The sequence below is a fragment of the Chaetodon trifascialis genome, chromosome 20, assembly GCF_039877785.1.
Source record: "Chaetodon trifascialis isolate fChaTrf1 chromosome 20, fChaTrf1.hap1, whole genome shotgun sequence".
NCBI classification, from domain to species: Eukaryota; Metazoa; Chordata; class Actinopteri; order Chaetodontiformes; family Chaetodontidae; genus Chaetodon; species Chaetodon trifascialis.
In genome coordinates this window covers 2,034,981-2,059,487 of record NC_092075.1, presented here as the reverse complement: position 1 = coordinate 2,059,487, position 24,507 = coordinate 2,034,981, and the positions used below count along the sequence as shown (strand labels likewise).

General features: G+C 47.0%; 1 protein-coding gene across 1 annotated transcript in view; it reads left to right on the top strand.

Moving 5' to 3' along the window:
- The window catches only part of adamts6 (ADAM metallopeptidase with thrombospondin type 1 motif, 6), a 53,505-nt gene that overhangs the window by 5,027 nt on the left and 23,971 nt on the right, over positions 1–24,507 (top strand). Inside the window, exons 5-14 of the mRNA XM_070988798.1 lie at positions 129–352; positions 513–596; positions 1,990–2,135; positions 5,011–5,054; positions 7,327–7,432; positions 9,884–10,030; positions 14,596–14,737; positions 19,169–19,276; positions 22,577–22,722; positions 24,142–24,205. Coding sequence (XP_070844899.1) covers positions 129–352; positions 513–596; positions 1,990–2,135; positions 5,011–5,054; positions 7,327–7,432; positions 9,884–10,030; positions 14,596–14,737; positions 19,169–19,276; positions 22,577–22,722; positions 24,142–24,205 — 1,211 coding nt within the window. The remainder of the gene's footprint in view (positions 1–128; positions 353–512; positions 597–1,989; positions 2,136–5,010; positions 5,055–7,326; positions 7,433–9,883; positions 10,031–14,595; positions 14,738–19,168; positions 19,277–22,576; positions 22,723–24,141; positions 24,206–24,507) is intronic.

Below are 24,507 nucleotides of genomic sequence, written 5' to 3'. Positions count from 1 at the left end.
TCAAAGGGGCAGATTCCCTGTGTGCCTCCCCTACGCTCAGGCCGGCTCTCCCTCCAGCAGATAACGCATCATGATTTCGCTGTGGGCTTTTCCGTGCAGTAACGCAGCCTAACCTCTGCCGTTCACAGACCTCATTAAAAGCAGCGCACCTTGCCAGTTCAGCACGCCTTCCCCTGTCCACCCGTCTCCTGCGCCCCAGAACGACAGCGAGCAGTCGAACAGCACCCACAGACAGAGGCGCTCCGTCAGCAGCGAGCGCTTCGTGGAGACGCTCGTGGTCGCGGATAAAATGATGGTCGGTTACCACGGACGCAAAGACATTGAGCACTACATCTTGTCTGTCATGAATATTGTAAGTTTGATCCTACTCTTTGGTTCTTGTTGTCGACCTCACCGCTCAGCATACAGTGTCTCCATCACAGCTCTGTGGCCTGATGCTTGGAGATTCGATGTGGTGACACGTGGACACAATTTGTCTGACTTTGTGTCTTTTCTTCTTTTCTGGAGGTCAGGTTGCCAAACTTTACCGTGATGCCAGTCTAGGAAATGTTGTGAACATTATTGTGACCCGGTTGATTGTTCTGACTGAAGATCAGGTAAGGAAAATTCCTTCTGACTTGTATTATCACAGTTATTATTGCCCTTATGGTGTCTGTACCCTCACCTGCAGTCAGCGTATGACTGATATGCTTGGCGTGAGTGCGCTGCAGTATTTTATGTGATTGCCGCGGTTGAAAGGAGAAAGAAGACAGACTATTCTCCATATGGCCACCACTTCAGATGAAAGATGTGCTCAGGCATCTCCCCTCAGGGAGCCTCGATTGAGGGTTTTTACATGCACCGTACATGTGTATGTATGTGTGATGGGAGAAACAGAGTGTCTTCCCAGCATCTGGTTTTTTCTAAAGGGGTCAGAGCGGTTCTTTATGCAGCATCAGGTCCAAAAAGCAAGTTTTCATGTAAAGTGGAGCCGCAATTTGATTCAATAGGAAGGAAATACAAGTCTCTCAGTCCTTGTTTTGGATAAACCGAAGAGAAAATACGGTTACAAATCAAGCAATATTTTATGGTGAAAGTGAGTCACTGATGGGCTGTTGAGTTGTTCAGGATCGTGTTGTAATTAATCAGACGGCGAGCTGAAATCAGCACTGCATCATCCGCTGGCGAGGGTTTACCGTCGTTGAACCCATTACATTCATGGAAGTGAAGTCGATGCATTTTGCAGACTTCACTACAACTTCAGCTCCTGCTAGTCTTCTTTCCACGTCTCCTGCTTTTTTCTAATAATGCGAGTCCTTGTTCTGCTCCTTGTGACTCATCTAACTCCCCCTGCTATAAATGGTTTTACCTCTACCACCGCTGCATCTTCTCTTAAATCAAATACAGAAACTGTTTGCTCTTCCAGCAGCTTGTCCTCTCACCTCCCTCTGATCCCAGTACAGTACTCCTCCGAATAATTCATCCAGATAATCGCTCTACTTTGGCGGCATGGAGCCTCATTGGTTAGCACTGTCAACACATGACATCAAGTCCACTGTCTTTTTTTTTTTTTTTTGGCAGTTTTGCCTCAGTTGGACAGTCGACTAGAGACTGACAGGAAATAAAGGGGGTACATCAGGACACAAAGGTACCTGGCTGTAATCAAACCAGGGATTTTATGATGTGCCTCTAACCACTCGACCATGTGACGTCCTCGTGTCACATGCTTTGATCACTGTTTGTCAAGAAAGGTGCTGCTTAAGTCCACACATATTCTCCATGACAAGTATCTTTACAAGCTGTGTGATGTGCAGTAACACAGTAACACATCACAAATACGATACAATATGATACAAAACGACACAAAACGACACATTATGTCATGAGATGATGCGAGAAACGAAACGATACTTTAAAGTTCCGAATCTGCGTGGCGCCATGTGCTTTGGTTTTGTACTGACGTGTCACGTTTCACTGCGTTGTGTGTGTGTGTTGTGTTGTCTCTTGCAGCCTAACCTGGAGATTAACCATCACGCTGACAAGTCTCTGGACAGTTTCTGTAAGTGGCAGAAGTCCATCCTGTCTCATCACAGCGATGGCAACAGCATTCCTGAAAACGGGATGGCTCATCACGACAACGCCGTCCTAATCACCCGGTAAGCGTGGGTCTCATGTACGAGTGTACGAGCACATTTTGCTCGTATTGATCGGGCACAGATTCAAAGAGGGAGAGCTGTTTCTCTCGGTTGTTACTTTCATTGTAAATAGTGCTAATTTTCTCATTTTGAGCAAATAGGTTGCAGGTTATTTTCTGTGCTCTTGGCGCATTAAAGCTGTGCAGTCACGGTTCAGCTTCACACTGGAGTTGTGTGTGAGTGTGTTTGCGAACACCTCAAACCTCCAAATGTCCACTTCTTGTGCACAAACTTTACCTGCAACCATTAAAGCCGGTGGGAATAAAGACCTGAGTTCTTAAAATAAAATGTGCTGTTTCAGACGTACTGTACCTGTCACACTGCAATTTATGTCATGGGTGTTACCATAAAACAGCAAACATCTGTCATTACCTGGAACAGGCTTCATTGTTGCCAGAAATGTTTTGGCCACATAACCTAGCAACTGAAGTCCATATTCCCCCCTCCGGTTTTGTCAGGAGAGAGGATGGTGTTCAGTGATTGACATGGGCTGAAGCCAAGCTTTCTGACTCTCTGGGCTCTGCACAAACAGCCTTTCTATCACAACTTTGCTTTTGCTTGTTGTCTGTCAGCTGATGCTCTCCAGCTCGTCTGGCTCCTGTTTTTATTGTTGGTTTTAGCTTCTCTAAGCACCAGCACCAAACGCTGTTTAGGACAGTCTGGATGCACCGGTCACAGGGTGTAATGACTGTTTTTTTGCTCGGAAGATGATAAATGGAAAATAAAGCTTAGACACTGAACACCTCGCAGAATTTGTAACGTTCATGAAGTTCGTCCACAAGGGGTCGCTGCACCATAAACAGTGTGTAAACGTGCTAACCTGCACCACCTGTAAGGAAAGTAACAGCATCAGTTTAGACCTGCACACACTTCAGTGACTTATTACTATTTCTGTTTGAGCATCTGAAGCTGCGTGAATCCATTTTTGGCCACTTGGTAGCAGAAGAACTGGAAAACAAGCTAACGGACACACAGCTCGGACATAACGTGGCATTATAATTCTGTTATAGCTAATATGCTAGCAAACGGTTGCCTACTTACACACCAGACACACACAGTGGTGTGTTTCTGACCACCTGACAAATGTGAGGTTAGTATTCCTCTTCTTTTAGCTCTTTTTTGGTCACCAACAACTCCTGAGAAAACTTAAGCTTGCTAGATATTTCGCTTTCTTCACTAGCTAGCAGCTAGCTTTATGACTGTTAGCTTCAAACGGCCGCCTGCTGCTGCTGGAAACATGAGTGAGGACAGCGATGAGGCTAAATTGTTCAGTAAAAATGATTTAAAACCATGAAGAAGTAAAGCAAAAGTAGGTGAGAGATAATGCTATAGTAAGCACCAGCTGAGCTCAGAGATGCTAACATTGGAGATGGTATAAATAGCTGATGGTAGACACCAGGAAGCCCTCATTAACCACCACGTCTGGAGGAGCAGGCAGACATTCCTCACAATGATGGAATGCACCTAAAAAGGTTCAGTAAGATTTTTAAGGTGGTTGACGCTTGCAGCAGCTCAGAGGACACTTATTTAAGTCATACTTTGGGTGCATTTTCTCTTTGGATCAGGAGCAAATGGACAATTAATAATAAATGAACTGTTTAAAAGTAATTTTTAAGGAAAACACTGAACTTTCTCTGATTCCAGCTTCTCAAATCAAAGATTTTATGTCGTTCTGAGCTGTTTTAGACTGTTTTTCAGATTAAACAAGACGTTTTAAAATGGCACCTGGGTCATCAGGAAAATTAGATTTTCTGCCATTTTATCATCGATTAATTAATCAAAGTAATCATTGTTGCAGCCCCAGAGCCAGGGCATGAAAATATGATGTTCTGATTATTTTGTTTGCTTCATTATTAGGTTTGCTCAACAGTTATAAATATTATTAATGCAATGTTGGTCCTAACTACACATATGAGGCTAATTCCAACTTTCTAATTGAACTTAACACACAAATAAATATAATTACAATTGGACAAATATTATCATTGGGAATGAGGCATTCATGGTCAGGAAGCAGTTAGCCGTCAGTGTGTTCTTCCACTACTTCTTCATCATCTCCTGCAGAGATGCAACAGCACGACACACGAAACCTTTTCATTGAGGCGATCATTAACGTGACCTCCTCACCGCCGCTGACTCGTCGGTCTCTCTGTCAGATTGCATTTTGAGGCTGCGCTGCCTTGTTTGGAATGCGGCCTGTCACGTTCAAAAAAAAAAAAAAAAAAAAACACTCCGAGGGAAATTAGGGAAATAAATCAAAACAAACAGACGTCCTGAGCGAGGTCACCATTGTGCCTCGATGGTTTGGAGCTGCTCCACTGGGAAGGAGGAAGAGGGAGCGAGGGAGGCGGGGGGAGAGGAAGAGGAGAGAGGGGAAGGGGAATGAAATTAAATTTGCTGTGCCCTTGGTTTTAATAGATTAAAAGCTTTAGGAATGATTGGATCATTCATTTGAAATGTATGATGTGTTATTAAAGCACTGAGGCTCGCAGTGCTCCGGCCTCTCTCCCCTCGCTCTATTGGATTACCTGAGCTACAGGGGTTAACAGCCGGACTCAGCGTGAGGCCTTTCACTTCGCTCCCATTCATGTCTGAGCACAACACCAGCGACATTTTGCACAAGCCTCGCGCTGTCGGGGGAACCAGGTGTTTTCTGCAAGCGAACCTGTCACGACTTCATCGTGCACTATCGCTGCGCTAAAGGCTGAGATTATATCTGGCCACGCTTGTGTGATTAAACACGGAAAGAATGGGATGGCAAAGAGCCAGCGGAGGGAAACACTGTAAAAGAGTGTCGAGTTGATCTAATTGTTTGTGTTTTCTCGCCTGTCTTTAGGTATGACATCTGCACCTACAAGAACAAACCCTGCGGTACCTTAGGTGAGAGAGCTCCACAGATTTATGTTTGCTAACATGTATTTTCTTGCCACATTGGTAATTCTAGCTGATGCTGACTATATGACTCTTTTTCCCTCTGGAGGGGGTTTCATTTTCACGCTCAGCCTTCGACGTGTCCTCAGACAAACCGTATTTAGCAACCCTGGTCTCCCTCAGAAGAACCCCAGACGGCTCTTCCTGGGAGACATAATGAGAAGGATGTTTTCACTTGTGTTATTATAGCTCCTCAGCGACTCCCCTCTGCTGGTGGAGGCCACGAGCCCCGAACCTGGACGGCCGTGGTCACCTCCTCACACGGCCTCCAGTTTATAGAAGGAGCTCCGTCTCTCCCCTCCGCCTCTGTTTGGCTGAGGTTTACACTTCCACTGGGGCTGAGAGGGAAAGGAAAAGGTATGGGGAGGGAGACTCGGAGGGGGGATGAAGAGGAGGAGATGGAGAGTTGAAAGGAAAATGGAAGGGGAAAAGGACAATTACAGGGAGTGTTAGAGTATGCAGGAGGGAGATAGAGTGGGTGATATGCTGGTTTTGGTGGTTTGGGGGGTGGAAAAAGGACAGCATGCAGCAGCAGAGACCCCCCCCCCCGCTCTCCTCCTCGTCCCACCCTAAACCTCCTTCCCGCCCAGCCCTTCTCTCCCCATCTTATCTTTGTCAAGGCCCCGCAGGCACCACAGTATATCTTGGTGGTAATACTGTGACTTCAGGGGTGGTTTGACAGATTGACCGCATTCGTCACATTCCCCGGTCGCTTTAATTGCCCTGGCATCTGCTCGGCTTCCTCGTTGTCTCGACCCCCACCCCCCTCTCCTCTCCCCCTCCCCTCCTCTCCTCCCTCTCCTCTTCGGGGGATCATGCTCCCGGGTCAGATCGCTGGCCTTTAGGGTCGCCCAGTAATCACGAGGCTGGAGATAATACAGAGTCCACCCCGGTGCTGAGCAAACCACTTGCACTGTGTGTGTGTGTGTGCGTGTGTGTGTGTGTGTGTGTGTGTGTGTGTGTGTGTGTGTGTGTTTGCACTCACTCGCTTCACTCACTCTCTCACACACACATTCTTAAACTAATCGCAGAGTAGCCACCCTCCCTCCTTCTTTCTTCACCTTCAGGCTCCCTCTCTCCCTGCAGTAATGGCTTCAGCGGCCTCCTGATTTGCGAGTCTATTCTTGTTTAGCCTCTTAGTGAAGAGGATACAAACGCCACTTTTAGCGGCGAGGCAGGCGGTTCACGCAAACCGTACGGGAAAACCTGAGGCGGCGCATGCAGCCACCGTCGCGTCCGTCGACATCACGCCCTGCAGTGGAGCCATATCGTCCTCCTCCTCAGCAGATAGAGGCTCCGGCCGAAAGCTGTGGACAGCAGATGCGTTTCCGTCCACCTGCTTTTATGCATTAATACATGAAACAAATATAAGCTTTCATCACATCTTCAGTCGCTCTTGTGGTTCCTCCTCTGCAGCGGTTTAATGGCAACTGGAGAATTAATCTAAATGCCACTAACTCCTGATAATTACGAGCATTAATTAGCATTTACTTTGACAGATTTTCTGGAAACCCTTAAGATCTGAGCATTATCTAAAGTATCAGGGACGGAAATGGATTTAATTTAATTGGAGATGAGGCAAAAGTCTTCTATTCAAACTGCCTGCACGGTTGAGTATGACAAGAAAAGCATGTGAAAGTCTATCATCTATCATCTGAACGCTCTCTCCTTCACACACACTGATGCACATCCCCCTGCGCACACACCTGCTCTGCCCTGTCATACGATCCGCTCTGCACTCACCTGTAGATGTAATCTGTGAAGAATTGCCTCCTGTCTCCTGATCTGACCTGTCAGGCTCCAGGAAAAAGGACCTGCGACACCTGGATTGTGGAGAGTTTCTAACTTTAAACACTCCTCTCCCTCGTTCTCCGACCCCGGTTCTGAAATGAGGAAAACATCTATATTTTCTGACAGGTTTCCGGTGGGGTACGGCGTTGGCGAGGGGGTTCTTATATTCCTTTCCTTGGCTCGCGTTTGAGGCGATCCCTTGTTACATGAATTGAAATGTATAAATCTAACCATCGTCTAGACATTTTCCAGCAGCAGTTTGCAGGGAATGAAAAAAGAAAGACGTCTAGCCGGTGATGCTAAAGTCAGCTCCCCCTGGTGAACAGGAGATGGTGTGTGCGGAATCCCAGTTTTATGACCACGACTCTGAAGAATACTGCGTCTTGACCCTGTGTTTGTATGTTTGTCTGCCGTGTGTGTGTGTGTTCAGGCTTGGCGTCCGTGGCTGGAATGTGCGAGCCGGAGAGGAGCTGCAGCATCAATGAAGACATCGGCCTCGGCTCTGCTTTCACCATCGCGCATGAGATCGGCCACAAGTGAGTCTTAAGACTTTTAAGATCCTGATAGAAGATATAAAGTTTGACATTACGCTCTTGTGGGACAAAGTCATGCAAGAGGACGAAGAGGAATATTCCACAAATGTACTCTGAACTCCAGAATCTCTGAATATGCAAATATCTGTAGTCTCAAAACTTGAACTGCTGCACAGAAGAAGTCCATTCTCCGTGTTTGTGCCCTGCAGGATCCAGTTTCCACGTCACGCTTGAGCAGGTTGCGTCTTGGACCTCGCGCTCGTATGTCTTAATGCGACCTCGCTTCGGCCTTCTCGTGTCAAACTCTGCTCAGTGGAGCTCAAACGTCACAGTGGAGAGTTCAGTGTTTTTCTTTACTTTAGATTTTCTGATTTTATTGTCATATTTTGGCACAGGCAGCTTCTACAGTTCAGCAGTCGCTCTCGCTCTGACAGCTGCCTCGGGGTCTCCGTGGTCATGTCCGTCCAGAGGACCGTCCTCTGTTATGACATGTGACAGCGTGTGTTAGAAAAGAAGCGGTTTGTGTGATGTGTTGTCCGACCGCGTCTCAAATCAAAAGTGTTTATAGAAGTTCAGAGAGGCCACCGTGCGAGGCGGAGGGAAAGTTGTTTAAGTTTGGGGATAACGGCGCACATTTTCAGACGGTCCCTGAGGACGTTCGTCATGATGCACCTGGTTGTTTGCATGAAAAATGACAGAAATAGTTGAAAGGCGTTCAAATCCGCCGGCCCCTTAACGTCACCTGCTGTGTGATACTCTCTCCTCTCCTTGATTGTCTCCCGTCTTTGCTTTTGGCGTGGACTTCCTGCCAAACTCTTGGCTCTTGGTGTCTGTCACAGTACAGCGCTGCTCAGACGACACATCGTTGGCAGCCACGTTAATTTTTTGAATTGTTTCAGGTCCCCGAATATGATTTCTGACACTGTTTTTGTCTGCTGATTTCTGACAGCAGACGTGAAGCTCTGGCTAGCTTTGCTGCAGCCTCTGAGTCTCTTTATAGTATATTGTTTAATCTTGAGCTCCGGGGAAGTCATCTGAAGCCAAAAGGCTGAAGCTGAAGTGACGCCACAAGTCGCTGAAGTCAAAGTCGAGTCTTTTTTTTGATTTAGTCAAGTCTAAAGTCGCCAGATTCACAGTTGGACTCAGTGGACGTAAACTGCGGTTTTTCTACTATCTACTTTAATACTAACATGGTGGAATCTTTCACTTTTTTCTTACATTGCATTCATTTAGCGTCCATTCCCCATGAGCAAAAGCACCAGGCTGCGTCCTGGGCTTTTCGCCACCGAGACGATTGTGATTGGTTTAAAGAGTGTTTTCCCCCTGTACCACAGTGATGGTGGGGGCAGCCAGACCTTTCTCCAGCGCTGACACAGCACCGTGGAGATGGATCAGATTCAACCTGAGCCCTCGCTTCCTATAAGCAGGATTCCTTCTCCTGCGTCTTCAAACCTTTTGCCACTTTCCTGACTCTAATAATCGCTCTTAAACGAACATTCGAGTTCACCAGACCTGCATGTAGCCTCTTTTCCCCCAGCAGACGTCTTGAACTGTATCTCCACATATTTCCTCATGCAAATGTCAGTGTCCACATACCTCTGGCTCTTTCTTCCTGAATATAAAGCAAAATAATGATGATGTATTAGTCTACGTATCCCCCTCGAGAGAGTTCAGCAAGATGGCGATTTCCTTTATTATGTCTCGTGTCTGCTTCTGTTGTGGGGCAGTTGTAAAAATAGTCTCTGCTTCTAGAGGATGTATAAAAAAAACACGCTGCAGCGGGGTTTCAACTGGGCTGATTTATTTCCAGAGTAGGGTAAAATGTCATAAACGCCAGCCTTAGAAAAACAGGTTCAGGCTGTGCGATGCGGTCGGGTTTGTTATATACATTAGAGCTGATTTGTGCTGCCGGACTGGAAGGAAAAGTCAGCTTTGACATCCTGCTGTAACACGAGATTTTCTCTCAAATGATATCCAGACAGATAAGGTTTTTTTCAGATGCATTGTTAAAATGATTTATTTTCAGCCCTAAATTCTTGAGCAGCTTTCATAACAGACCACGAGGTCGGAGCTGTTCGAGTTCTGGGTCTCGTCTGTTCTCTGCTGCAGCGATTGATCTGAAGGGTCCTCGTATTCGCTCAGTCGGCGGTGACTCGGCCTCACGGCTTGCTCAGACCTGCAGGCGGTGATTGACAGGCAGGCATCAGAGTGGTGATTAGGACTTTTCGTTCCTGCCGAGCTCCAGACGGGCTTTGACCCCTGACCCCCGGCTCTCCTCCACACAGCTGTTTCAGAGCCGCGGAGCTCGATCTTTACAGCCGCTGAGGGAGACGTCCTCCGGCCGGCAACCTGGACCGTCCCCTGTCGTCCCACCTCAGCTGTGCCGTTAACAGATGAGAGGTCGCTTTTAGACCAGCGATGCCTTAATTCCAGTTTTTATTTTGTGTGTTTCAGTTTTGGGATGAACCACGACGGGATCGGGAATTCCTGCGGCACCAAAGGCCACGAGACGGCCAAACTGATGGCCGCTCATATAACAGCCAACACCAACCCTTTCTCCTGGTCTGCCTGCAGCAAAGACTACATCACCAGCTTTCTCGAGTAAGTGGACGATGGTTGTTCCCTGTCTGAGTGTGTTTGGTCGCATGTGTGTGTAGCAGTGTGTGTGCAGTAGAGGAAAAGGTGCATGGCTGTTTTCCTGCCCGCCTGCAGCCGCCTCGCTTTGCAACCCGCCGCCGCTGGCTGGCCTTTGTGGTGACCCGCTAGGCTGTCTTGTATGCAAGTCCTTCGCCACTTATTCACATCCATTTCATCACCGAGGCTCCTGCCAGACCTCCTTGTGGCTGTGTATGATAACTGGGTGCCTTCCGCCCTTGCATCCTTGCACCGCAAGGCGGGTGATGTTAGAGCTCATGTGGTGCTCAGCGGCGATGTGCAGGCAAGCTGCCTTCGACCGCTGCGGATAAGTCACAGGCGACGGCGACTTGAATGCACAAATAAACCGAGGAGTGAAGCGGCGGCAGAATGAGGGATTGCCGGCTGAGTACTGCCAGCCTGGCGTGGTCAGGAACCTGCACAGGTTTCTAGGAGTTAAAACATCTGGAGCTGGCCTTCAGAGTCTGGCAGCGAGCTCAGAGCCCTGAACCCTGCGAGTCAAGGCACACTGAGATGAAGCTGCTTTTGAAGGAGGCGTCTGAATGAGCAGCTTCACTTTAGGAGTGTACAGCTTCCTTTGAGTGGAAGGAGGAATGTTTGACTTAAAACAGCTAAATTCTTCACTTTCAGACTCACATTACTGTTGAATCTATTCAATCCAGGACAGTGCAGGAGAACTCTGTCATGAGGGACAGTTTCATCAAACCTGACGCAGCACAATCACACATGTCTTCCTTTTATTCCTTGAAGTGATCTTCTTCGTCCAAAACGTGCACCTACGTTACCCACAATGCAACTCAACTGCAGGCACTTTGGCCATAGATTTGCGTGTGTGACGCTCGTAGCGGCTAATGCTGCCTCCAGCTGTGAGGCTCAAACAGAGATAGAAGAGGCCTCCTGAGCTCTGCTCTCCTCCAGGACTGTAAACAGGCTTTGATGTCTGAAATTGGAGGAGTTCTCCTTCAGACAGCAAACGTAAGAGATGTCAGTCTTGTTCCTGCAGATGAGAAACATGCTGCCAGTCTCCTTTATCCTTCTTAAACCGTGAAAGAGGTCAAGGATTCCTCATCTTTGTAACACTCAACAACTCTGAGCGATTGCTTGCGGCCATGACGGCATTTCTGTAGAACATGAGGACAAATGTGGCGCAAGAAGCAGATTTCACAACAGGAGCAGCTCTGAGTGAGTGGTGATGCTGTTAAAGCTGCTCTGATCAACATTTTTAGAACAACAAAAGATGAAATTAGTGTCATTTATATGAAGGTGCAGCCTCAGAGAATTATCTCCCAACCAGATTCTGATTTTTAGCATCTTTTAGCTCATTGTTTTGGTTGACTCTTAATGTTCTCGTCAGCCTTGTTTCCTGCAGCAGGACGACTATTCGCTTAATGCCCAGCACGAAACGACAAAGTTAGCAACATAGTGGAGCATTTAGCTGTTAGACAGCCAGACATTTTCCTCACGAGTGGGTGGAGACCAAAAACAGAGTAAAAAGGAGAATAAATGTTGGATTAGCATTCGGCGGTGTCCAGAAAGACGCCGCCATGATGTGCAAATACGTTTTTCACATCAACTTTAAAAGGGGACACTTAAAAGCAACATGCTTGTTCAGTGTGGTCCTGCACACACATGCTGTGCTAATGTGCATGCTTGTGCATTATAGTGCACTGTCAGTCTGTGTTTGTGAGGCTCCATCTGATTGGAGTATTGTGGAGAAACACAGGATTTTGCCACAGAGACATAAAAAAGTCTCAGTCAGAGAACAGACGAATCCGTCCGTCTCCGTCTTCCTGCAGAGGCCTCACAGTTCAGACCGGAGTGCTGCTCGCAAACCCCCGTACGCGACGTTGTGTTGGAGCATCGGTTGGATGCGTTGTGTCTTTGTGCGTCTGTTTGTGTATTCACGTTTAGTCAGCGAGGCCCTCCGAGAAGCCGATAATAGCGGCCGTGGTTGTCAGATGGTGTTTCCGGCTGAAAGCTGTCAGCGGAGGGTTATTGAACGGCACTTGTGACAGAGTGATGGTGTTATATGCCAGCTTCCAACTGGGACACAAAGAGCTGCTTCTCTGCAGCTCCGCCGGGTTTCTGGCTCGAGTGTCTGAGAGTGGCCGAAGCTGCGCTCCAATGAAGAAAGACACAACGTTGTTTGGCTTGTTTTCTCAGCAGAATCAGCTATTGCTCGGCCTGTATTATCCTCGTATTTGTGTCAGTGTGTGTGTTGTTCTTGGTTTTATTGCCTATAGCTTTTATGTTTTTTACAAAAGGGTTCTGTCTGTAAACTCCAATTATCCTCCCTTTCTCTCCCTCAACCAGAGTTTTGGATATCGCACATGCCCCTCCAGGCCAAGTAAACAACTTTGGCTGTGGTGTTGGCCTAGATTCACCATCACTAAAGCAATATGTGGTGCTTTGTTTGGGTTTTTTTTAGGAATGGTTTATGAATGCACTCACAGTTCAGTCATAGTTTACTCTCCCAAGCCTGCATGCCAGTTTGTTCTAAATGTTATATGGCAGGCGCTTTGGGTTTATTAAACTCTCAGAGGCCGCAGGCTCGATTAAATTTGATATTAGACTTGTGTGACTTGCGCCTCATGATAATTGTCAGGTTCGTCTGATTTAATCACGCCGCTGTCTCAACGCTGCTTGGATCCAATCAGCATTTTCAGCGTCTACATGAACGACCGGTGTCAGAGTTCAAGGATCGCTGATGTTCTCGCTTATTAGAGGATATTTCCGCTCTGCATAATGAATTTGGCTGAATCCACCGGACAGGAAGCCTTTGCGACGATGTCAAATAATAGCCTCTATGTTTAAACTTTGACTATTTTGTCTCTCTCCAAACCAATAAATAGTGAGGCTTGCCCTCAGTGCACGGGGAGTCTGGGGGCCTCAGAGACCAGTTTGTCTGTCTCTGTCCATGATGAGAGGGTCCTCCGAGGAACAAGAGCCAAGAAACAGGATTATCCCATTCAGTGACTGAGAGCAGGGGATGGAGGGAGGAAGAAAGACGAGAGAGGAACGACGAGAGGAAGAGTTTCCGCTTTAAATACACGACTTTATTTGCGTATTAGATATTGTTGTTATTGTTGGACCGTGCGGTTCTCCATCACTGAACAATTAAAGTTTATGCTGTCGTCAAATATTCTGGGAAAACAAGATATCCAGTTTAACTGTAGATCGATGGGAGGCTGCACCAGCTTTGCTTAGTTAGCTAAGAGCTAATGTTAGCCTGCTAATATATGAAAGTAAAAGATGAGGCGGTGGTTGACAAATCTGACCTGATGTTTGGTCACCGTGCTGGTCAAGAATGGTGTAAACTGGGAAGATTTCATCACACACACCTCAAATTACGAAGCGTTATGCTAATAATGCCAGACTGGCTAAATAGCTCCACATAGATTAGCATAATTAGATTAGCACAAGGTAACAAAATTAACCGTCCAGCATCTCTAAAGCTGCTCGGCAGAAGAAAAGGGGACGTTTGTTTGCGGTGCAGAAACAGTTGCTCAGAACAGAACACATCGTCAGGACGTGTCTCATCTCACACCTCAGACACAAACATCTCAAATCCCGGACACCAAAATAAGTCTTTTTTAATCGGTGTGATCTCAGTTTGGGCCTCGTCTCCTGCGCTCTGGGTCCTGAGGCCGAGCTCTACATTTCTGCTGTCACCAGGCCCACTTTTCCTTTCGAGGGATGGGAAGCATTCCACTGCGTGTTGCAGCTGCCGCAGCTGGAAAGAACACGGCGTTATAGTAAATAGCTGAAGTGATACTTTGCCTTGAGAGAAACCTCTGACTCACAGAGAAGCAGCGCAGCTCGCCATCGAAATGAAAAGCGTCTCTGTTTGTTTACTGGCTCTCGTCTTCAGTTTGATTTCAGCGTCTTACACGTTGGCGAAAGGTCAGACGGACAAAACTGAATTTTAGTCTCTGAGCTTCAGCGTCTGAACTCAGAATAAACACCAACAAAAGCAGCTCTGGGAGCTCCTCGGCTCGCGTGTTTTTATTTTTTAGCTACTAGAATACAAAGCGGCCGCGTGTGTGTGTGCGTGTGTGTGTGTGTGTTTCCTGCGAGTTCATTGTGAGCGCACATATTTCTATCTGACAAAACAGACTAAACATAATCCCGAGCCTGGACGTATGACCCACAGCTCACTCCAGACTCTCCCCTTCCTTTGGCTGCTCTCTTTCTGTGCTGGCTGCTGTGTGGACTCAGTGTGAGCAGCGACACGCAGGACAGCGGCGCTCCGGCCATGAAACCAGAGGGGCTGCTCTTTTAAGGCCTGTCGGTTAAATGTCTCTCCTTTGATGAGCAGGTGCTGATGTGTGATGTCAACATTAACTACATGTCACCTGAGATCTTTGACAAGCTTCCTGCAAAGGCGGTAAAATTAAACGAGTCAAACAAAGAGAAGGGGGGCGTTGGCACGTCTAACTCAGCCATCACCAAGTGTAGAAAGGTTTCTTTGTGTAAGAAACAATCCTATTGTAGGTTTGTTTTTTTGACAGCTCAGGTCGGGGGACGTGTCTGGACAATGAACCTCTGAAACGAGACTTCCTGTACCCAACAGTGGCCCCGGGGCAGGTGTACGATGCAGACGAGCAGTGTCGCTTCCAGTACGGAGCCTCCTCACGCCAGTGCAAGTATGGGGTAAGAAACCAGCATCTTTCCTCCTCACTCCTCTTCTCACCACCCAAACAGATCCCGGCTCTGTGTGTTAACTCCATAAACTGTAGTTTTTGAACACGGGGCGATGTAGGCAAAGACGTCTCGCGGCAGCGTCGCCAAAACACCCACATGAGAGTGGCTTTGAGAGGAGGGTGGAAAGTACGAGCAGACTTCATCCGCACGCCGCTGCAGCCAGCTGTGGTCAGGACGTCCAGTGTCCACTGGGAGCAGAAGTCCGTAGATTTGTTTAGAAATCATCAAAAGGCCTGAAAATCAATCAATTCGTTGGACTTTAAAGACGTTTAGTTTTGTGAATTTTCACAAATTTCTGACGGTTTTCTGACATTTTATTGATCGAGCGATGGTGCGATTACTGTCAGATTCGTCAAGGAGGAGAAAAATGAACAGTTGCTGCCCTTGAAATCCTAAAAAAAGGAACTCCTGACAACTTCTGATCTTGTCTCAAAACTATGTCACAGTGCGAACAGGAGCAGTCATGTTAATATCAAGTCATTATTCTGGGCACCTGCACAACTTCCTGAATTTAGGGTCCCAAAAGTGCACGAAAGCTTCCTTATTTTCATCATGTCGGCCACTTTAAACCCACCGAGGCAGGGACACAAAACCCAACCAGGACCGGGTCCAGGATGGGGGGTGCGGGTTGCGTTCGATGATCGATGTTATTGACGTCAGCAGTCAGTGGTCTGATGTTGTGGCTGATGGTTTTGACTGCAGGTCTGAACTTCTCTCACCAGCTCTCCTTCATGCATTTCTGGATGAATAACTTCCAGGAGAGACAGTTTGAATGATGTCGTATCTCCTGCAGCTCACTGTGAGGCGCTTTGGATAAAAAAGCTCTAAAAAATGGATGAAAGTGCTGCATTCATTCAATATAAACACAATTCAAATGCAAAAAAGCTGAAAAAGTCATCGACATTTTCATTTCAGCTCTTCCACGTTTAATAACGGGTGCTGACGAACACTCGCAGCATGTTCACTCCTCACTGGGATAATAACAGTTTTCTCCAAGTTCACGTTTCCTAATTGAGATTAAAGGAGCGTAAACGTGCGAGGAAGGTAATTGTTTTATTATTTCCTGACTGTTTGCAGGCGTCTTTCCACACGTTTCCTTATTCTTCTTTTTAATCTCTAAACGTCCCAGACAAAGAGATGAAGGATTGAAATCAACACTCCTCTCATCTGTAATGATAATGATTCACCTCCCCCGTCTGAGTAATGAGAAAACCTCAGCGCATGAAGTGACACAGGCAGTGAAAGACAAGGAGCAGCCGTGCGGCAGGACGAGCGGTTGAAAGAATCCTCCAAGATTTAACGAACAATAACGTGATATTGTTTGGCATTACGTAAATATTTGGGCACACGATGGAAAAAGGGGACCGAGATTAGCTGAGATCATGGAGTTATTTCACTTCATTGAAAGAAATATCTGACAGCAGATTATAACAGGCCCCAAATCAAGGCCTGTTATTTTGGCTCCTAAGCTCATAATTGTGGTTTTAGATCAGCATGAAAGACACACATTTATGAGCGGATTGGATTCCAGCTCTGATTCAACAGAGCTAGATTGGAGTTTTTCATCTGACAATCAGATCTATTTCATGCAGCCATCTGTGAAAGAGATGCCCTCTGCGACTGCTTACAGGACAGACATGACCACAGAAATGGATAAAGGGTCTAATGAATGGAAGAGTCTGGTTTCTGAAGCAACGCGCAGCCATAACTTATTGAACTTTTCCACATTTGGATGAATATTTTCGCATCATTTCGTGCTGCAGAAGAATACAGACAAGCAGTGTTGGGAAAGGAAGGGAAGTTTAGCCAGAGCGTATCAAAGTTTATCTCCAACATTACGATAAATAATGTCACGCACACATTTTGTAGCCGTCATATTTCACTGGTGAAGCAGACCGTAAGATAACAAAATGATTTATTATGTTTTCAACCACAGAAAACTCTAAAATTCTGGCCACAAATCTTCACCATATTCATTCATCCTCAGGACAGGATGGAAATTTACCACCACACATGACCTGCTGTGTCCTGCTTAACTGGGATAAGCTGGGAACAGTAATGTAGAGCAGCGATTCCCAACCCGGGGGGTCCGGAGCCCACGGAGGGGCGCAAGATGATTACTGGGTCAGGAAGGAAGGAAAAAACTCAATTCTGGTGCGCAAAATTAGGTTTCATATCCAGACTTTTCCCAACTTTTGGTTCTTCTCATGACATACTGGATATTTATGATTCTCACCTGCAACGACCCAACGATAACTAACGGCCAATGAAAACAGATTTCAGTTGATTACAGCTAGACTGAAACTACGATCGGCCGTGCTGGTCTGTTTCTCCATCGTCAGCCTCGTCCGCTGAAATACCTCAGCAGGTAAAGCTTTAGATGCGTTGAATTATAACATAAAGGTGCACGTTCCTCTTGCGTCACCATCAGGCCAGAAGACTGATCCACCCTCCCCGACATCAGCTCAAAACTTACATTTTCCCGCTCTTTTTGACCAAATACCTGCAAAACTAACGATGTTCCCATTAGCTTCAGATGTACTTTGTGTTTAATGCTAATCAGCAAATTGACACGCTAACAAGCTAAAGTAAAATGGTGAAAATGGCTAGCTAAACATCAACCTGTTAACACTGTCATGCTTAGCATTTTAGCATGCTGACGTTAGCATTAAGCTGCAGTGAGCTGCTAGCATGCTGTTTTCACCACTTTTTAACTATTCAGCTTATTATTTTGTTTTTCTACGATAAAAGTCTTAAAACTTTTAACATCTGTGTTTAAAAGTAAAATATCCCAATTCAAGCAATCTAAGAAAGGGAAATAACTCCCCCTTCAATGAGCTGCTCACACATCAAACCAAAGTAAGCGCTGCTTTGTATTTATCGTCGTCACCAGAAGACGTCGTGAACCGCTGATGTGAAGCAGCACAGCGGCGATATTTCACTGAATATGGCTGACGACACTTTCAGGACCACAGAGGTGTCACAGAGCTAAAATCACAGCGGGAGGCCGTGTCAGAGGTGGGAAAGTAACACAGACGTCGACAGAGGAAGCTGGGGTAATTTATAGCAATAATATGGTTTCAATGACCACTTCCCACCTCTCCGTCACCGTCGTGCAGGACACGGGTGTTTATGAGACGCTGGGAGATGAAGGTATGGAAAACAAACAACCTTTCTTTGATGGCTGTACTTTTGAGGCCCTCTCTGAGCGCCCCTGCGCTTTTTATCGCCGGCGTGTTCTCTCTTAGCGTAAATCCATCAGGTCCACTTCCATGTTGGTTAAGGCCCGGGCCGCTGACCTTTCAGCGGGGCCGCGATCGTGGACGGAGCGGCGGGGCGGCTTATTGAAACCAGCTGGCAGAGGCGAGTTGCTGCAGCCAGAGAGTGGCAGTTTGCTGCTTTATTTAATCTGGATATGCTCAGGGAGCTGCGGGGCCGTGGCATATTTACTGACCCCGGGGGTCAGAATCTATGCCCGGGATCATAACTCTTTTTCATGAGCCTGCTCTTCTGCCATCCACAATTGTCCTGTAAAAGCCTTTGAAGTTGAGACGACCCAGTTCGGTTTAATGGGAAATCTAATGCGAGGTTGTGCAGAGCTGTCCTTGTAACATGTGTTCACTTTATAGTTTTATTTATTTGGGGGCAACTTAGTGCTGTCGACCCACTATCTCCGGCTCTCTAACACACAAACACACACACACACACACACACACACACACACACACACACACACACACACACACACACACACACACACACACACACACACACACACACACTCCATTCCTTCAGTAATCTAAATGGATTTTCCTCATGCTCGAGACTGAGGAGGAGAAGACGGAGATATGATGTTTATTCAGAGCGCTCAGTAATACTAAAGATATTTGTTAGGCCTACGAGTTGTCTTTATCTAAGACTTGGGAGGCCTATTGCTCACTCTTGATTTCCCCTAAGAAGCAGAAATTGGATTTCTTGAACTGATGTCACGGTCCCATGTGGTCCTGAGGTGAACGTGAGCAAACGTTAGTCATGGTGTTGATCCAGCTGACTCTTCATTTCTCATAAGCGAACACTGACCCTTGGCGTATTGCTCAAGATGCACTGTGATCCAAAGCATATGGGCTCTTGAAGTCAGATGCCTCTCAGCGGTCTTGATGTGGTCTCATCAGCTGCTCTGATTTGATCTGGAATCGCGTAGATTTATCGATGTCTTTCCACGCTGTTTGTTTTTTTCTCTCGTAGCTGTCAGAAGAAAAGCACTAAGAGGAAAACCACCAAAGGCTACCGATAAATCATCCTCGCCCTTATTCAGCAATGCACCCCCCAGTCTGCTGAATTGATTTATTCTGACCAACTTGCTTTTGCCTTCTTTCCTAGGAAGTGTGTAGAGAGCTCTGGTGCCTTAGCAAAAGCAACCGCTGTGTAACTAACAGTATCCCTGCTGCAGAGGGGACCCTGTGCCAGACCGGCAGCATTGAGAAAGGGGTAAGTCATCCAACACCTGTCATGCATGTAAAGCTTTGTGCCTCCACTCACACCTTCCTCACCTGGGCTGCTAGATCAGGAGGAGGAGCATGAAGGCGAAATGAAGTGAATTATCATATAATCAACAGGTTAGAACGTGGAAAATGAGTTTTTCATTTCACTGTCTTTGATAAATTTAGCGTTAACGTGTCTTTCCAGAAACAAAATCCCTGTTAGCGCACATTTAGCCATGCTAGCTGTCAGAGCTAGCTGGCCTGTCAGGTCGCTAAGGTGTGATGCAGCTAATAAGACAGCTTTCCCTCAAAGGGCTAATCTTGGACGGCAGCTGGGTTTGTGAGATCATGCAGAATCCATCTCGCCATGTGGACCAGGCAGTGTCCTATCAGGAGCTACTGACACCTACGAGTGGGCGGGGTTTAGTTGTTCAATGACAGCGTGACAATGGCGGCTCCTGAAGAGGTTCATTGAACTGGCTTCAACAAGGGTTTTACTCTCCTGCTATGTCAAATATTTCATTGATCTGATTGGTTGAAGTTAACTCATAGACAGGGATAGACCGATGGTTCATCCACTCACCTGCCAGGTGTTTTTTTTTTTAAAGCACCTGCGCTCTTTCAGACAGTTTCCACAGATGACTTCCCAGATGGTTCTGTGTAACAACCCATCTGGTGCTTCAGGTTGTCAGAGGTCCACCCTGTCAGGATGGGAACAGTCGACTACGGCGTGAATTTATGTGCTCAAGATGAACTCTGCATGAAAGCTCTGCGAGCATTTAATCTAATCTAATCTCCACTGAGAAGACCTTTCTGTGGTGCTACTTTCTGCTGAAGATGAAATCTCCTGAGAGCTTCCTCTGTGCAGAGTAACTTGGACTTTTCTGGAAAGAGATGCTGCAGCTGAATTTCTCAATGCAGTGATTCACCTTGACCTGATATATTTTGACTGAGGCAGAAATCTTAAATAAATTAACTGCAAATAAAACCAAAACTCTCTGCATGACCTCAGCAGATGCTGCTTGTGGTTACTCACAGTAACGCAGTACCTGCTGATGCGACCTGAGTACTGCAGTACCCTCCCCTGTGTGCAGACACTAGCCTCAGCTCGTGGTACCTCACTGCCTCGACTTGCATCTATTCCACGCTGGGAAGGGTTACCATTCTCTGAGTGTGCACTCATGCAGTGGGTGCTACCACACACACTCACACACACACACACACACACACACACACACACACACACACACACACACACACACACACACACACACACACACACACACACACACTCTCACACTCTCACACACACACATGCAAGCAGGCCAGGCTTTAGGTCATCAGCCCGCTGTTGATGCCAGCCAGGTTAGGGGAGACAGTTTTAACACGGATTACGGCAGCCATTGTCACCGGATGGTCCGAGGTCTAAAAGGGAAGAATAGGAGAGTGTCACGAGCTGTCACCCGTGATTACCATTAGCTCAGTGGAGCCTTTGAGGACCGGGGCCCACGGACAGGGTCCTGGACAACACAGGGGGCCCCAGGTTGAGCCTGGGGGGCTTTGGAACAGCTTTTGGAGCAGCTTTAGGAGAGCCAGTGGCATACCCCGTCTGCCCCTGCCGGGGACAGCTTCAAAGGAATATGAATGTCAGCCATTTCTCACCCAGCGTGTAATGGAGAGAGGCCCTTCCAACAGGAGCAGGGAGAGACCGGGGGAGGAGAGGGCCGAGGGAAGGGGGAGAGGGCAGAAACTGACCGACAGAGAGCAGTTTTTTCTCTTTTACTGGACTCTCAGATATACACTCTAAGGTTGTTTTGGAAAGCTGACTTCACCTTCCTCCCTCCCGTCTCTGCTCAGCAGTTTCTCCCACCTCTCCGTTCCCTCTCTCCTCTCTGCCAACGCTAATCTTGTTTAGACAACGTCTCAGGACGTGAATGAGTAAGTCAGAGAAAGAGGACAGTGGCCCAACGTAGCCCTCACCTTGATGTCCCAGTCTCTCTGGGTTCTTAACCTACTGACACAGTTGGAGAGACAAAGGGCGTCTCTGATCCCCTCTTCCCTCTGGAACTCTGAACAGCTTAGCATGAGGCTTAAAACACTCCTGAAACGCAGCACAGGGCTCTCACCTGCTGCTGAAACCACCTCGCAGTGCACTGGAGACATGACAGGAAAATACAACAACGTGCTAATTCAGGATAAGAAGTTGGTCTGTTGGTCTGCATTGTGGTGGAATGATAAAGAAAGAAAAAGCAAATGTCGCTTTATTTCCCTTCAGAGTCAGGTAACCTGTGGAAAATCACCAAAGAAAAAACTTAACCTTTAACTCATGTTAGATGCTAATGCTAACTCTACACTGTCTATGAATTAAGGGTTTCAAACATATTAGCATCTTAGCAACTTAAACATGTGATTCTTATGACATTTCTGTTTTTCCCTCCAACATTCGAGTCCTTAAATTATTGACCCGGCGTACAGAGAGCTGGAGTAAGGACACGGTTAGCCTAGCTTAGCATGAAGTCCACAAACAGGGTGAAATCGCTGATGGCACGTAACTCTGCCACAAAACCACAAATTGTTCTTTTTACCTCCAGTTTCATGTATGTTAAACAAATAAGACCTCCAGTCCTTAAGCTAAGCTAGGCTAGGCTAAACGCATCCCGACCCACATTCTTGAATATGTAGAACAACGTGGAACAAACAGTCAATGAAGTGACTCAGTAATGTCTGAAATGCAGTAACATTTACCTAAAGTATGCTAACGTTAGCCACCATGAGTCAGTGGTCACACCAGACTCCATCAGGCAAGCGAAGGGCACATCCCCACATGCTGAACTTCTCCTTTAATGAGCGAAATGACACAACCTGAGCTGAGTCACATGAGCTGCACAATGAAACAGTAAAGCTCAGTTAGGAGGGAACCGGAGCAGCAATACCAAAATGGAAAATGGCAGGTAAGAGCAGAGAAATAACAGGACCAATGCAGAAATGAAATTATAGGGTGAGTAATAAGCGTAATCACAAGTTAGTCGGTGTGTTTTTAAAGCGAGACTGAAGAGGGAGAATGTGTCATTGAAGGCAACCTTCATCAGTCAGCTTCTGCTTAGTCTACATTTCACTTCACACACATGCACATACATTTATTATGAGCTAATGGCCGTTGGAAAACTGTAAATCTGACACTTAAGTGTTCTCTGTTGTAATAAATTGCTGTTACTGAGAGTCTCTTCTTTAAATAATCGTTAATGTGTCTTCATGATGTAAAGAAATTGCTGCATAATAACCAAAGTCTCCCTCTCTCCCTGGCCAGTGGTGCTACCAGGGGGAGTGTGTGGCGTTCGGTACCTGGCCTCAGAGTGTGGACGGAGGCTGGGGGCCCTGGTCCATATGGGGGGAGTGCAGCAGGACCTGTGGGGGCGGTGTATCCTCCTCCATGAGGCACTGTGACAGCCCAGCGTAAGTAGGCAAAGTAAGCCACAGCAAGCTGAACACACACATCCAGGTCCTGCCTACAGGTGTGTGTCTGTGTGTGTGTGTGCACGTGTATGCTGTGTGGATGTATGTTATGCCGCCGCCTTTTTAGCTCTTCTTTTAAATGTGATCACTTGAAATGCTACTGTTGTGCCTGCCGCGACTGAGAAAACAAAATGCTAGTGCTAATTAGCATTAGCAACGTAAAAGCAGCATCGCATCATTCTCACCAGCTCTGAGCTGAACCTGACAGGTCGTGCAGCTCCAGGTGTCCCCAAATGAGTAAAGCTGATTGGTTACTTCTTGTCACATGATCTGTGGTGGGCTTGCTAAAGGTTTCTTTAATTTCTTATGAAGTCAGCATTTCGTTTGTAAGAGGAAGTCATACCTTTTCTTCCCAAGGTTGCAGCGTCTCTGCCATGCAGTAAAATCGCCAGAAGAAGGTTGTTTAAGGTTGTCCTGGACAGACGTCTGCCTCATGCTGCTTGAGATGGACTGATGCAGCATGTGCAATCAGTTAAGACACAGCTCACTCTTATAATCTTATAGCACTGTTTAGTTTTGTTTTAGGGCCTCTCACACGTGATCGCAAAACAAATCATCGTCCAGTGCATCTTCATCCGGCGAGGAGACGTTTGGGATCTTTATCTTTCCTCCGGCGTCGCATTCCTTTGTTTTGGAAGCTCGATATTACGTCAAACACGTCATGGGAAGACAGGAGAAGGAGCCAGGGTGAACCAGAGGCAAGGAAAAAAAAGGGGGTGGGGGGGAGAAGGGAAGAGGCGAAGGCATAATGTGGAACACCTGTGAAAGGTGATCGCTGCCGCTCAGGCGTCAGCGCAAAGAGGAGGGAGGCAGAGAAAACAGAGCCAGAACAGCCTCCAACACATTCATTACAGAGCCTGTCTCGCTGTTTTCTGCAGTGAAGTGGAAATAGTCACGGAGGAAAGGTGGGCTAACGAAGGTGAGAAGAACAAAGAGACGATACGAGAGGAAAAACAAACCCTTTATAGATGTAGCAGATGTGCGGCGGAGAGTCGAGAGTCGTCCTGGAGCTGCGGGACCTGAGAGTCTCTCCCAAATCTAAATGCCGTGTCACACTTAAGAGCTCTAAGAGCAGCTTGGATTTCATGAATGAATCATTGGCACACATGCTCAGCAAAGCACACACACACACACACACACACACACACACACACACACACACACACACACACACACACACACACACACACACACACCGTTCGGAGGCCCGTTTCGTGACCTGCATTCGCCAAACGCTTCCTAACCTTCTCACCACACTTGGTTTCTCTGAAGAGTTTTGTGACTGTAATGTGTTGATGTGTTGAAGATGTCCTCTCACGTCTCAGTTCCCCACTCATTCAGCTCTCCTGTGTCCCTCAGCCCGTCCGGAGGAGGCAAGTACTGTCTCGGGGAGAGGAAGCGCTACAGATCTTGTAACACCGACGTGAGTTTCTTCATTTGTTTGCCTCCCTGTTTCACTCAGCTGCTCGGTATTTAGACCAAAGTACACAAGTGACGTAGAGCCTGAACGTCTCCTGATGGATGCTCGGCTCTGGTGCATAAAGGGACTGAGACAGTCGGTCCGTGGAGGCTTTCTGAGCTGGGACGGATTCATCCTGTCGCCGCTCGCCTGCCGAACCTCCTCTTTGCTGTTTTTCTCCTGCAGAACATGTTATCTTAGGAAAGGGTTTACAAGGAGCATGTTAGCTAGCAGCACCAAACCGCCTTTAAGCTCTCTGACATGTT